A 15770-nucleotide genomic window follows, 5' to 3' on the forward strand; every position below is an offset into this window, starting at 1 on the left:
ACGTCCGTGGCACTGACGATTTCCACCACCGCGGTATAGGTAACCTATTTACAGCGGATGGTTGTTCAAGCTTGAACCTTAAAAGGAAAGACCCCTTCTTGGTGTGCCTTCTCTGAACTCTCGCTGTTTTTCTAATGGCGAATCCCCAGGTAATACAAATAGCTCTTAATATGAGAAAACCGCTCACAGCACATTTGCTAGCAAATGGTCTTACGATCCAGGGTGGTCCAGTCACCTTTGTGGTGGCCGCCCACGCAGCCTATAGAACAGAACTTTTTTTTACTCTTGGGTCACATTTCCAGCAGTTGATGGGAACACAAATACATTTCACACATATACAGTTGCAAACGCACCTGGGCAGTACAGGGCGTACGCGTACTTAGAGATACCTCTATCTTTTCAAGAACATAATAATTGGCTTGATGGTGCCCTACCCCATACAATATTACAAGTAAGGTTAGGTCCACTAAGTAATGATGGTCCTACCTGGCCTTTATTGGCCACATATACACCACATCCTGTGGTAGCAAATATGGAGGTGGCTGAAGTTCGGCGTTTGTATACAGACTTAACGGCTACATATAGACGCTTAGTACAATTTGTGATGCAGACACTAAATACAAACCCAGCGCGTGCTGCTCCAGCACAACCACATGCAGTAACACCAGGTATAAACCCAGTGACTGTACACTCTATTATGGGTAAAGTCCCAGCAAAACGGGAGGAGGCTTCATTTTGGCTGGCACAGAAAATGAATACGCTGGAGGCGGTATTTCCCCATACGGGACCTCAGGACAAACATAGAATACGAACTATGCGTTTACCCTTTGGGATGGTTCCCACAGTAGAACATTGTAATACATGGGGCACGGTGTTTGCTGCACTCTATACAACGGCACACGGTACATCGACATTGGCCAACCTACCGGAAGTGCTTAAACAAATTCAGGAGAATACGGGGCAGCCCCGGCCTTAGACTTAGGAATGCAACTGATGGGCAACTTTGCCACAGTTTCTTCAATAATCCTAAACAATCTTAAAGGGGAAGCAGTTGCACTTGCAGTGTGCATGCGTCTTCGTGACGTCCCGCAACAAGATCAGGAGCGGGAACTGCCTAAAATAATAGCGGAAACATATTCCAGTATCGGTCGAGACAGCCTTGGGGCTAGACCACAAAAAATCAAATTTCAGGGAAAAATTAGTAAAGAAAATGCTAAACAGCAACCTGAGGGTAATAAGAAGCGCTGCAAGAAAAAAAAAACACCTAAAAAGAGAAAGGGGAGAATCTCCACGTACGGAGACCCTGCAGACTAGGTATAATTTAAGGAATAGAGATAATATAAAAATGCCTGATAGATATCAATATACTGATACACGCCAATCTCGTTCCTTTCAGGACTCATCGGACAAGAGAAATGAGAGAGGTGGGCGGTCAGAGCGGAGAACAGAGTACGTGAAACCAAGCAGGGATGTGGAATTCCTATCGCCCGATGCCCGGGACATCTTGTTTGGGGTCAAGGGCAACAAGTTTTTATGTTTACTTTGTCCTTGGGACAAGTAGGCCCAACCCCCTGCAGCACAAACCCTTTGGCTTCCTGTTTACAGAGAGTGGAACTCTCTGCAGTTGAGGTAATGTGTTTCCAAAAGATAATGCTGTTCGAACTTGTATTTATGGTTCATTATTTGAAAGCCTTCATTATTAGGGTGAGTGCTGTAAATAAATGTTTTAAGGTCACACTTCACTAATGACGTTGGTTCCAGTACAAAAAAAAAATAACTGTATACACATGTTTGAAAAGTTTAGGCTATGAGGCTAAATATAATGCTCCCAGAATGCTCTCTGATTAGATGCAAATGAAGTGTCATTTAGTAAAATGTGTTGATGCATGCTAGTATTTCCCAAAAATATTTCTAATGGAAAATCAGTGTAACCATTTTCAACACGATTATGGGAAGCATGAAAATAAACAAACACTGACAAAGCCAACTAATCTGACATATTTTTATAAGTCTTTTAGTTTCATCAGTGCGTGTCTTGTTTTGACATGGCTTTTGTAACACTTTATTGCTGTGGGAGCTACCAGGACCTCAACATTGTAACAAACACTGGCAAAACCCCCCCAAAAAGTTTTTGAACTCTAAAAGCACACGTTGCCACCAGCAGCATAACAAAGGCCCCGCACCCGCCCTCCAGGGGGCCACTTCAGCACAGCACCTGCCCCGAGTGACTCTGGAGAGGGGGCTCCTCCATGTTCTTTGCAAAGGGGCACCCTCCAGTTTCGTTACGTCACTGATTGCCACTGTAGTTCCTGACACTGAACAAAACTACTTTGTGTGGCAATATGCTCCTTGTGGAAGAGCCGAATGCGATCACTCACAGTAAAGCCAGCCGAAAGAGAGAGAAATAGAAGTTTAATAAAAACAAAATGTCTTTGTTAACTCCAGACCTAATTAGGGACCAAGACCCACATGTAGGTAGCTTTTTGCATGTCGCAAACAGCGACTTTCGCTGTTTGCGACGTGCAAAAAGCACATTGCGATGCACAAACCCAGTTTTGCGAGTTTGCGACTCGCAATTAATAAGGGGTGTTCCCTTCCTAATTGCGACTCGCATTGCAATGTAGGATTGTTTTGTGACCGCGAACGCGGGCGCAAACCAATCGCAGTTTGCACCCATTTCAAATGGGTGCTAACACTTTCGCAAAAGGGAAGGGATCCCCATGGGACCCCTTCCCCATTGTGAATGTCACTGTAAACATTTTTTCAGAGCAGGCAGTGGTCCTGTGGACCACTGCCTGCTCTGAAAAATAGAAACGAAAACGTTTCATTTTTCGTTTTTGTTATGCATCTCGTTTTCCTTTAAGGAAAATGTGCTGCATTAAAAAAAAAAATATATAAAAAAAAAAAAAACCTGCTTTATTGAAAAGCAGTCACAGACATGGTGGTCTGCTGTGTCCAGTAGGCCACCATCCCTGTGAGGGCCGCCATTCGCGAGGGGGTCGCAAATTGCGACCCTCCTCATGATTATTCATGAGGTGGGCATTTGCGAAGCCCTTGCGAATCACAGATGGTGTCAGGGACACCATCCTACATTCGGATTTGCGACTCGCAATTTGCAGGTCGCAAATCTGAACCTACCTACATGTGGCCCCAAATTCTTAAAGAAAGTCACAAAAGTGCACCCATGGTATATGTCATACCCCTATAAAATATTTGTGAACTGTATTTTAGCATGGGTAAATACGATGTGTAGATTTGCTCATGTAAAAATCTATTGAGCATTTGCAAGTTCATTTTCCCTCCAGCCACTTTCTTCCCAACCCTGGAAGAAGTTCTAATTCTGCCATTGTCAGGAGTAAATGTCCAACCTTTCTTATTATGGGAAAATATTAGAGAGAAGCTGGTAAAAATCTTTAAAACATGCAGGTTAGTAGGTTTGCAGACTCAAAGGCATTCCAGCCCTGGAACTATTGCTTACTGCTTCCTCCAGCCCCACTATGGAGATCTGCAGAAAGGTGGCAAAATAAGGAAATTGCTACAGTAGGGATTGAAACTGCAAGTATTCAAGCCATACTATGGTAGTAGCCCTGGCATAATCAGAGAGGCTATTATCAGAGCACTTACATAATGAGATTGCTGCCATAATTTGTCGCCACACTACATGGCACCAAAGGGACAAGTAGATCTTTTTACAGGACAAATAGATTTGAGAAGCAACCTGTCCCCTGGACAAGTAGATATTTTAATAAATTCCACACCCCTGGTAAATCACCTTGTGGCTTAGTCACCGACTCCTGAGTGCTGGGCTTAGAAAGATATAGTCTATTGTGGATATGTCTCTAAAAGTAGGAATACAGGTGCCCACTGCTATGTTACTATGATCAGTTGTTTTTATGTCATATTCATTAAAAAAAGATTCTAAGGCCAGTCTTACGGGGTCTCGAGAAGGACCCTCTTCCTGGCCAAGCTGGTGAGTATTAAAGTTCCCTGCCAACACATACTCATGGCCTGGATGATCATAGACAAACTCTTTCAATAGGGCCAGTGTAGATTTGGCCATCATCAATTTCTTACCTTGATAGGGGTTAATGTATATGTTTATCACTGTAACCGGAGTGTTTTTTTTTTTACATAAGGCTAAGCCATGTATCGTTAACAGTAGCATGTTACTAGTAGATATCTCCCATGTTACTAATTTACTGGCCAGCTCTAACTTAACATATTTAGCAAGGCCTCCGATACGTTTACCAAACAAGTTTTTTTTTTATAGGCAGGGGACTGAAATGTTATGAAGCCCTCTATAGCCAGAGGTTCTGTCGACCATGTTTCTTGAAAACACATAATATCTGCCTTGTTTGCAAATGTCTTAAAGCCAGCGCCGGTTAGTAATGATCTAATTATTTTAATTGGATTAAATTCAAGTTTACTGGAAGTGCGTTCAGAGCTAAATACACTTCTTCATTTTGGTAGACAGTGCTGCAGGCAGCCAGTCCCATCCTTGCCCCCTCAAAATATCATGACACTCATTTGGCCCAGCAGAGTGAGCCCTACCTATATTCTTAGGCCCATCCTGGTTGGGTTCACCATTCATCAGATGTATGGTTATTTTTCCCCTAATAATAGTGGATTCATAACGAGGTTCCTCTCAATACATTGAGATTTTCCCTTGCCAGAGGTGAAGCTTGATTTCCAGCAGATAAGGCTCGTGGGTGACTATCTCTGACTTCCTTACTAATTCTTATGCGCCAATTTTCTAAAAGGCCTTCATATTCAAAGATTCTGTCAATATTACTTTGTGCAGACCATGTGGTCAATATTGATTCAATCTCACTGATTCATGTAAGAGTGCTAAAATTTACCTCTAATAAGTCTTCTGACATTAAATTTGCAAATGCCGATATATGATGTAATAATCGTAGGATATTCAATCTATTGAGAATATCCCATGACCCTTGAGTAGCATATAATGGGGTAAAAATTATGGTCGACAGATCCGTGTTTTCTTGATGGATTGCAGGCTTTATCTTTAATATCCTAGTGTATTTATAATCTGATTCTAGACGAGTTTGACATCTGTTCTCACTGCTCCAGACCCCCACCTGGCCTGGCCTTGAACTTCCTGTTGATTGAGACCCCCTCTCAACTGTCCACGTAGCCCCATGTGGTACAGAGGTGGTGTCTACAAAGCTCAAATGCTGGTCAATTGCATTGTCACTATTACTTTGTTTATTCAGACCTGCGGCCCCGTTAGAGACAAATGGCATATCTAGATTTCCTTCAATGAAGCTGTTCCCACCCTTCGTGCCCAATGAGTAAGGCACGGGGGTGTAGCTAGGCACCTGTGCTATTTCCGTGCTCCCTGTAGATTCTTTTCCCATCACAGGCAGCTCCCCTCCAGCTAGAGAAGGCCCCTTTTGTTAGCCCTGGGACTGAAATTCTAACAGACCTGGCATCTACTGTAGGTGGTACTTTACTAAGTGCTATGTTAGAGACACCCAACCCAGAGTTGATAGGTGGGGGATTATAGCTTCCTTTGTTAGCCATAACAGCCTGATTGTCATTGGATTGGAGTTTAGGCTCGATATTAGATAAAACATATTCCCCTGCAGGGCGGGCGCTCAGTGTGGAGGTAACAACTGATCTCTGCATGAAAATTAGGTAAGGTGCCAATGTATCTGCGGGGTTGCTAGTTTAGTTGAATGTTCTCTCGGTGTGATTCCATCTGAAGTTTTTTTTTTGTGGATTTACGTGTTTTTTTCAATCTCTTCTTCTGTCTTCTTGGCAACAATGGCTGTTGGCCATACCCCATACTCGACTTGTGGAGCTTGTTCGACTCTGTCTTCACAGTTTTCGCTTCTAGACTACTTTTCCCCCACAGTAAATGTGGGGGAAAGTTGCAGCACCATCAGGGTAGGCTCATTTTAAGACTCTTTCGGACCTATCTCCGAATTTATTGTTTTTCACAGTAGTAGAGGGGTGAGGTGGAAGCACCATGAGAGGCGAAACTTTTTGCAGCTAGTCTGCAGCTTTCTCCAGATTTAGCAGCTCAAGACTTTTTTTCCTCACAATAATTACGGGAGATAGTGGGGGCGCCATAGGGGGATGGTCAATTCTTACATCATACTCTATACTAGCCAATCCCTCAGACTTGGATGCGGTGGGGCTCCCTTTACAAGTGTCCTGCTTCTTGCCTCCAAGTGACATACAGCTAGTTGTTTTTTTCTTTTCTGTAGCCCCCGCGAATCTGCAAGATTGGATTAAACTGGTTCATAGCTCTGGCAGCAATGTTCCCTCTAATTTGTTTCCACTGTGTAAGGCAGTGTGCGGTCTCTGTGCGCTGTAGCCAAGGATACGTGCGCCAAGAAATTGACCATTCACGCGCGCGCAGCGCATAACTAGCCAAGATCTTTGGCATTAGCCTCTCCATACCACTAAAGCAAAAAAGGGATATCATTGCTCCATGCAAAAGGGCATCAAGGCAGTTTTGGGACCTGGTTGCACACCCCAAGGACATGACCTGTTAAGTGCCACCTACACCCCAGTTATACCAAAGTGAGCAAAACGTTATGCATTTCCTAGCTCATGAACCATTGATTTTCAAGACAAATATCACTTGCCCGCTTGTATGCTAAAGCACGCCAAATGATGTTTAAAACACTCCCCGCGGTATTTAAAAGCTGTTTTCATTGACTTTAATCCAGATTCAAATATAAGCATTATCTGCCTTAGGGGAGCACGTATATCGCTCAAAAAGGCTTATTTAAGCTTAGAAAGTGATAAAGCATATAAACTACCACAAAGTACAGGAATGGTGGAACATTTGATAACAGCACATTTTCTACTGTTCTGAAGCATTTCCTAGCTCATTAACCATTAATTTCCAAGACAAATATCACTTGCCCGCTGTATGCTAAAGCACGCCAAATGATGTTTAAAACACTCCCCGCGGTATTTAAAAGCTGTTTTCATTGACTTTAATCCAGATTCAAATATGAGCATTATCTGCCTTAGGGGAGCACGTATATCGCTCTAAAAGGCTTATTTAGGCTTAGAAAGTGATAACGCATATAAACTAACACAAAGTATAGGAATGGTGGAACATTTGATAACAGCACATTTTCTACTGTTCTGAAGTGTTTCCTAGCTCATTAACCATTAATTTTCAACTCCAATATCACTTGCTCGCTTGTATGCTAAAGCAAACCAAATGATGTTTAAAACACTCCCCGCGGCATTTAAGAGCTGTTTTCGTTGACTTTAATCTAAATTCAAATATGGGCATTATCTGCCTTAGGGGTGCACGTATATCGCTCTAAAAGGCTTATTTAAGCTTAGAAAGTAATAAACCATATAAACTACCACAAAGTATAGGAATGGTGGAACATTTGATAACAGCACATTTTCTACTGTTCTGAAGCATTTCCTAGCTCATTAACCATTAATTTACAGGACAAATATCACTTGCTCGCTTGTATGCTATAGTACGTCAAATGATGTTTAAAACACTCCCCGCAGCATTTAAACGCTGTTTTCATTGACTTCAATCCAGATTCAAATATGAGCATTATCTGCCTTAGGGGAACACGTATATCGCTGTCCTCGCGCTGTGTCTGTTTTGTAGATGCAGCACTGACGTCCTCTCTGCTGCATGATGCAGGGAGCGACGTTGCAAGAACGTTGCAACGTGCGCGCTTGTCAAAGGGGCCTGCATGATGGGGGAAGAAAAGGTGCACGCGCGCCTTACAGGGAACATTGTCTGGCAGTATTGAGAGTTTATCCAGAATTGCTTCCGTGTGACTCCCATCCTCTCCCTTCCCAGTTAGGCCGCACTGGTCCCACCCTTCTAACTTCCCCATCAGCGCATTCAATTTATTATCTATCAGGAGCACATTCTGAGCCATCATATGGATTAGATCTAGTTGAATCTCCATTTTATGGGACTACCATGTCAATGCCTTGACTGCCGCTAGCAAAGAGTTGTTGATGGTGGTTATAATGCAGTCAGTGCGGGCCCCTGCCTCTTGATCCACATTGGGTGCATGATTTCCTTTTATTTTTTCCCCAGGATTTCTTCCATAATCCTCTTTAAGTGCTTGTTCGTTGGGGCAAGGGTCTTGCAAGCACCACCCTTCCTGAGTCAATGAACTGTGCGAGACCTGCGGGACACACTCAAAGCCCCATTCAGGGGAAGATGAAGACCAGCAAGTGTCCGTCGGTTCTTGAGCCAACCGGGCCGCTGATTGGGTTGGTGTTATATGATGAGTCTCAACAGGTGATTGCCATCGGCTATCCCTTGCATGGACAGCCACTCCACTGCATGGCAATCCTGTTGTCGGTGATAGGCTCTTTACTTTAGCTTGATGTGTTTGTGGGGTGTTGACATTATTGCCAATGATAGTTCCAGGGATAGCATACTGCTGATTCTTGTTATGAGTGGCTGTACTGCCTCCTGTTGCAGTATCCGCCAACTCTATCGGTTCCCCAATGAGTGAGGCATCCAGGTTGCTGTCTGGGCCCACAATGCCACAGGGCTTATTTTGTACTTGTTCTGGTTGTGTTGTCTTACTTTCTGGAACGGTCCATTACCCTTCAGTCTCTTTGTGGGAGGTGGATAGCACGGTTTCCCCCGCAATACCTGGATCATTCCTAGTTCTTGTAAAATAGTTATGTATGTATGACTGATTGGCATCCCAAGCCTTTTGCTTCAGGCTTTGAGCCTTTCTGGTGCTCCAGGTCAGATCATTGTTGTGCTCCTTGCGGCTGGCCAGATCTGTGGGAGCTATAAGCTCTATGGGATTCACCAGTACTGGAAACTCCTCCCGGGCCTCTTGGGCATGGATCGGTCAGGCTAGGGGGGTGGTTGTGGCACCAGAGGTTTTTTGTTGCTTTTTTTCCATATTAAGATTATTATTCGGGCCCAGAACCTTAAGGGGACGTCTTGCCTGAGTGATTTTCTCTGCTGCTTTAATTTACTATGATCCTTGTATCTAAGGAAAATTCTATGTGCCAATTTCCATTTATCACCAAAAGTCCTATGGACCCTCTGTTTTTTTGGGCCCTTGGATTTGACCTCCTTTAACAATTTTGACAGCTTCATCTGCAGCATTTGCTCTCTTTATGCTGTTTAATGGCTCAGTTTTGTCCTCTGATGTCCTAGCAGGATAGGTGCAAGCCAGAATCGGGCTGATGCTGCTGAGGGGGCATGTTACCGATGCTTAAGAGAGAGGTAGAGGTAAAAAAGGTGTAATTGCTTAGCACCACGCCACCTCCAAACCTAACGAATGAGACTAGGCCTGGGCCTGATCTAATGTTGACTTAGAGCTCCTGAGGCTAGTCGCTAATAGGATGCTGGTGCTGATTATTTTGAGCCTTGTAGGAGATCTGGGTGCGATGTACAATGTGGTGTGGCGTGCTGTTTCTGACAGTTGCCAAGGTGACGTTCAAACGCCACAGGCAGAGAAATACTAGGCGCCGCCACACCCCCTGCAGTTACTGTCGTTCCACCTTGTTTATCACTGTTTACTCAGGCCGAGGGGGGATACGAGCATGCTTACTTCTTTCTTTCCTTTTCCCTTCTCAAGTCTCCAGATACTCTAATTCTCTTAGCTTGAGGAATCAGGGCTATATCTGTGTCCAGTGACAGCACAGGCAAGTGTTCAGAACCACCAACAGGAAGAGACTGAGCGCTGCCACACCCCCTACTACTTGCTGTCGCTTATTGCTAAAACTTGTAGACAGGAAACTAAGGGAACCACCTACTAAATGGGCTCTTTATATTGCAGGTACCTGTAGCAGCATTTCTTCTTCACAATACAAACTACAACATTGTTTGTAAGGTTCAATTGCTTTTATTATGCAGGCCTTACATGAGTTAACATGCTTCAAGTATGAGGTACAGGCATTCACAGTGATTTTTTTCCTCCTTATTAATAATAAGTGAAGATTTGTAAATGCGCGTGGCATATAGTCAAATTTGTTCATAGCAGAATGCTGCATGCTGTACACTTTGGAACTTAAGTTGTACATCCATAATTAGACAAATATAAAGACCATTGCAATAATTAGGTGTTGACAGCATGCAAGAGGAGATAAAATATACAAAAGTGCAGCCACAAAGTTTAGTAGCCTGAGTTGCAAAATGTATTGGTATAGAGGTATAATGACAATGTCTATTACAATACCCAGAGTTTTCACTTTCATTGCAAGAGATGGTGGACGTCCCATTCTGAAGGGATAACATAATTCATCTCAGAGTCCTTTATTTAATTCTGTGTTATTAGCATTCAGCTATATGAAGCTGAACTCCATCCAATGATGTACTGCTATCAAACATTAATGGAGCACCTCTAATGAAGAACAATCACCTGTGCAGTGTTTGATTAAGAGTGCCTTGAGACCATGAGAGTAAATTAGGTTTATCAAAGGACAGATGTACACATTAAAGAGCAAATAGAATACAGAAGGAACCAGTGGTACACATGTTGTTAGTGGGATATTTTCAGGGTAAAACATTTCCAAATTGAATCATTGTACTCTTTTTCTAGATAAATTTAGCAAACTACAGAACATAGGTATGTTGTATTAATGTGGTGACTTGGATAGGCAAGGCAAAGGCTTCCGATTTTCCATGAACCATATAATGCTTAGATTTTTGTTCTCCTCTCTTTGCTGCCTAAGTCCTTCTCCCTCATCACCCATAATTTCTCGTTACTTCCCTTCCCTGAGTATTGTGAGAAATTGTATTACTATAGGTGCAGCATTAAGAAACCAACTTCTTATTCATTGGAGGCAACTGTCCACATGTAAAACTGATCTTGGCCCATTCATGGGTTTTCACATTTCAGTGATATATTGGTTGCATTGAGTCAGACTAGAGTTTGCTTTTTTCTCCTAAAAAATGTTTAGAATACGCTGCACAATTTTGTAAAATAATATTGTTAAGAAAGAAAAGCTAGTTAGAATACTCTTTCTTCAGATGACTGACTAACTGTTGAGCTGCCATCTCAAAGATGGTGACTGACAATATTTCAACAGTAACAGTCTGACTGACAATATTTCAACAGTAACAATAAGGACACATTGAGTTCTTATTTAGCAACATAATGGTTTTAGCACAACATAAATTATATGAAAAAGACTTTCTACGAAATAAAAGTACAGTTAAATACCTTTGGAATCATTTGGTCTTACTATGATATTTGACATGCCTATTTTCTAGTGTAAAGTGGCAATCATCCAGCTGCAGAGTCTGAAAAAAATAAAGACTTCAAGAAAGAATTCAAAAACACATGGATCAGGTACAACAGAATATTAAAATGTTAAAACAGAGACAGATTGTACCAACCTGAGATAAGAATGGCCCATTACTGGCCCGTCAGGTCAGTCTGTTACAACCCCTCTGCACTTCTGGGGAGAAAGCAATTATTAAAAACAAGAAAACAGATAGAAAGAAGGGCAATGTTTTAGTAAGAGGCAGATATTTTTATGCAATTAAGACTCAGTTATTCTCTGTAAGAGGCATCTTGCTCAACTACGGTAGGAACTTACAAAAATGCAGCTCTGTATTGGATATGTTTCACTTATAGAATTGTTATCTTAAATAAAATGCAAAAAAGTCTTATTCTGACAAAGAAAACTGAAAACTATAGAATATTGAGTTACTAATAATCTCTAGTGATTTAAAAACTGTATCTGGCATTAAAACAAAGAACTCCATCTCAAAGTATGGAGTTTTGTTCTGAGAAAACGGTTGTCTATAGTTAATCACAAACATACATTTGTTTATTAGTCGCCAAAGGCCATTAAAACTATGGAGGAAGAGACATTATAGAGATTCAAATGATCCCAGTTGTATGTCATAATTTAAAGCATAATATACATAAAGATGAGTAGATATAGCCAGTACTGCAACAAAGGAAGGTTCTGGACCAGGGAGGGGAACCTGGAATATGGAGAATGTAAATAGGGGTTTCTACTGATGTTCTTTATTTAATTAAATCTTTCAGGTTCACAATGCTCTTATATGCTTGCACAATTCTTTAAAAACTGCATTTTCCTTTTCCTAATTCTCTTCAGCAATAATGCGCACAGGCTACCTTGAGAAATGGAATTCTCACAGCTGACATTGTCTCTTATACATGTGTAATCTCATGAGGGAGTGGAGGGACATCATAGCCCCCTTGATGTTTCAGCTTGCATGAATCATGGCCCCTGCACATAACTCTCTATGGGCAATAAATAACATATTTACACTCTGTGCATATTGTGCATGTATATGACATAATAGTCAATAACTATGCAATACTACATATAATGAAGTGAACTGACATTTCAACAGTTCAGTACATACACAGTTTGGGGTGGGAGCAAACATTTCTGCCATTTCTAAATGGACAAGATTTCAGTGAATGCAGAATACCTCAAGTGCACCGCCAACAACATAGCAGACTGGCATTCACAAGCTATGGGTCTATGGAAACTATATTTGAGAATATTCAAGAAGTGAGAGAACAGGCAGGACCCTTCACAGTAGACCTGTTTACCTAGAGATTGGGCAAGTAAACAGATACTTTGGTTGAAGGCTGGACCTGCAGGTGATGGACGCCTTCCTTCAGGATAGTAGCTGAAAGAAAGGGGTAAACATTTCCCCCATTTGCAATGATCACAAGACTGCATGTGCAGGTCAGAGGACAGAAGGCGAATGTAGTGATCCATCACGCCATTATAGAGGTCTCAAGTCTGGTATCCAGTTTTGATGGAGCCTTAATCGGATTATTCAATTCATCCTCCTGTTTCAAGGCCTCCTTCTAGATCGCCTAGGAAACACACACCACCTTGTGAAGGCCTGAAAACTATGTCTTATGGCATGGAGGATTACAAGGGAAAGTCCCTGAAATTTCGCAAAAAGCTGAACAACTTCCTTCAAAGGCTTGAACAGACAGTATTGTTTAACAATACATACATGTTTGGTTGAAATGGATGGGTTGGTGTCTGCAGAGGTAAGTGGCTCCTGTGGGGTCAGACATTGTGTAGTGATAACATTTTCGTCAGCATCAGTCACAGAAGAAAATGCATATAGACCAGCAAATAATTCTAGATCAACCATTTTGGCAGGGCATATCACAAAAGAAGGGCCTCCAATAAGAGAACATCCTTTAGTGACTAAATTGATGAGGGGAATATATATTTTGCTTCCTCCAGAACCTATTTATTCACCTCTTTAGAATGTAAAAAAGGTACTTAATATTTTCTTATCTTGGAGGAGCAATAGGTACCTCTCCAGAAAAGAACTTACAGATAAGCTATCCATGTTGCTGTGTTCAATCTCCTGCAGAAGAGTCTCAGATGTCAGGGCTCTGGACTTTACAGGTAGAGTATTTACCCCTTACGGGATTTATTTACACATTTATAGACAAACTAAATTCAATTCTAAGGCAATTTATTCACAGGCTTTTAATGATTGTTTAAATCTGTTTATTGCTTTTTTTTAATATGTATTTTCAGTTTATATGACATCAGGTACAGGCAGTTCATCAGATATGTAAATGACAATGCTTATACAAGGTTGACAGGGATAAGCCATGCGTCAGCATTACAGCTTAACAGGACAGCCCTCCAAATACACTTGACTAATCTTGCAGTGAACTACGATTGCATATCTAAAAATAATAGTCACTAGGCAGCATATGATATATATGGGCTGCGTGAGGCTATATTGCGCAGTAACAGAATTAAACAGATTGTTTCTTCAGAAAACAGGAATAACGGCAATAAAAGAACTAATACAACAAAATTCTGAGATATCCCGGCTCCAAACCTTGTATCCCCCGCCCAAGTCACTAAACATAGCATAATCAGGCGTGAGGACAGTCTTATGAGGATGTCCTAATGTTCAACATGAAATAGTCTGATACTGGAAATGAGTGTGTGATTCCAGGGTGCACTGCTTAGCGGGACGTGCCACACTAGAGGGTTGTGGTCATGTATGTGAGGTGTCAAGGGTGCTATGAATGGTGGCGTGTAGGTCAGCTACAATAGCATCCCTGTTACTGGCAATGGGACACTTGTGAAGCCCCAGGTTGTCCTCCTATGTAGGGCAATGCTTTCTGCCTGTGTCCAGACTGACATCAAATGTGTCCAGGCCACTGGAAGTGGAGGATAAGGTGATTTCCACCTACAAGTGATGAGCCTCTTGGCCAGTCGGAGTTCAGGATCTATGAATCGGGATGTAACCCTAGATGTGTTGCTCATATCTAGGCCCAGGATGCATAACTCCATGTAGTTAGTATGTCCCTGACGGTGCACAGGGAGAGGTAGTGCTTCACTCCCTGCCAGTAATGATGTAAGTGGGTGCAGGACCACAGCATGTGAAGGAGATTTGCATGTACCTGGCTTTTAATGATACCCCATAACTGAGTGCAGTTAGGTATAACAAGGTCATCTGAGGACAAGATGGATGCATTTTGCACCTCATGGAAATGAAACATATAAATCTCTATCCAAAAACCTTTTAAGGCACTTTCATCTCCCACTATAGCGAGATGGGTCAGGTGGATCATGCAAGAGGCAGGGATTGATATCTCCTTCTTTGGGGCACACCCTGCAATGATAGCCTCAAAATCTTTTTCACTTGGGGCTTGCTTAGACGATATACTGAATGCAGTATATTGGTCCACAGAGTCTACTTTTAAAAGGTTTTACTTCAAACCAGTAATGAATATGGCATCTTTTTAAAAATAAAAATAAAAACAGATTTTATTAAGTTTCAAATACAAACATTACAACCCTCTCTCGGGCTCCTCTTGTCAGTCGTGCCCTACTGCAATAGACACTCTCAATGTCTTATACAGGATGATGAATATCTGACATGTCATTACATTTAACACTTATCATAGATAGTGGTTACTTCGTACCCAGTTATTGCACAGTGTCTCTTATTCTCCAGATCTTTCTCGTAATGGTATGTGGCCCTGCGGGTATTTCACTGTGACAGAGAACCCTCAGAGTATTAAACTCCCTGAATATGGCATCTTTGATGGTGACTAAGCTTTGAAGGAGCACAATCCTTGCCTCCAGTCACGACAGAGAACATACAAGTTCCTATCTTCTATCTTTTTTATAGGAACGTTTACATTCTATTAAGAGCAAAGAGGTGAGGATTATGAGGTGAGGATTATCCCTTCGTGGTGCTCAGAAGTGACTGTATTCCACTCTGGCATAGGTAAAGAATTAATAGATAACAGCTCTGTCATTGCATAGGATGTAAATATTGTATTGCACTATTAAGTGTTATGTTTAAAGGAGTTTATTTTTTTTAACACTATGAGGAACATGTATTGGAAAATGTAAGTCTGGTTGTATACTTAGAAGTTCCTCGATGATGGTTAAGATTAGGGTACATTGAAAGTGGTTGTCCTTGCAGAAACAAAACATCTAAACAAGAGTAATCTGGAATATGGAGACAGCTTCTGTCACATGGAAAATAAGGGAACATGAGAGCCGATGAAGTACTATAAAAGGACTATGAGCAATGTGACTGGATAATGTTTTGGGTTCCCATAACCCTAGGGTTTCTGAAAAAGTTAGTTTCTTTAAGGTTATATGATGGCCTATGTGAATAAAATTGAAGAAAGAAAGTATAATCCCCGCCTCCATGTCCTTAACAGAATTGAAACTTTCTGTTATGAAAGCTAGAAAATGTTATATTTAATCCTACATGGCAATACAGTCATAAGATTACAGTTGTTAATTTCAGACAGTACCCTAAGAGC

At 41.7% G+C, this 15770-nt stretch overlaps 1 protein-coding gene across 10 annotated transcripts in view; it reads right to left on the reverse strand.

The window, feature by feature from the left end:
• Positions 1 to 15770, reverse strand: part of LOC138295567 (RNA-binding protein with serine-rich domain 1-like) — a 72208-nt gene that overhangs the window by 54672 nt on the left and 1766 nt on the right. For 2 of the 10 annotated variants that reach the window (XM_069233937.1, XM_069233939.1), the window contains exons 2-3: positions 11345 to 11406; positions 11169 to 11248 (exon numbers count right to left, since the gene is read on the reverse strand). The exons of 1 other annotated variant lie outside the window; for it this stretch is intronic. In XM_069233937.1, coding sequence (XP_069090038.1) covers positions 11169 to 11205 — 37 coding nt within the window. In that variant the 5' untranslated portion in view covers positions 11206 to 11248; positions 11345 to 11406. Of the gene's footprint in view, positions 1 to 11168; positions 11265 to 11344; positions 11407 to 15770 lie in introns of those variants that run through there. 7 more of the 10 variants (XM_069233943.1, XM_069233946.1, XM_069233940.1 and 4 more) reach the window with 6 other exon arrangements.

Source organism: Pleurodeles waltl, chromosome 5 (assembly GCF_031143425.1).
Source record: "Pleurodeles waltl isolate 20211129_DDA chromosome 5, aPleWal1.hap1.20221129, whole genome shotgun sequence".
NCBI lineage: Eukaryota > Metazoa > Chordata > Amphibia > Caudata > Salamandridae > Pleurodeles > Pleurodeles waltl.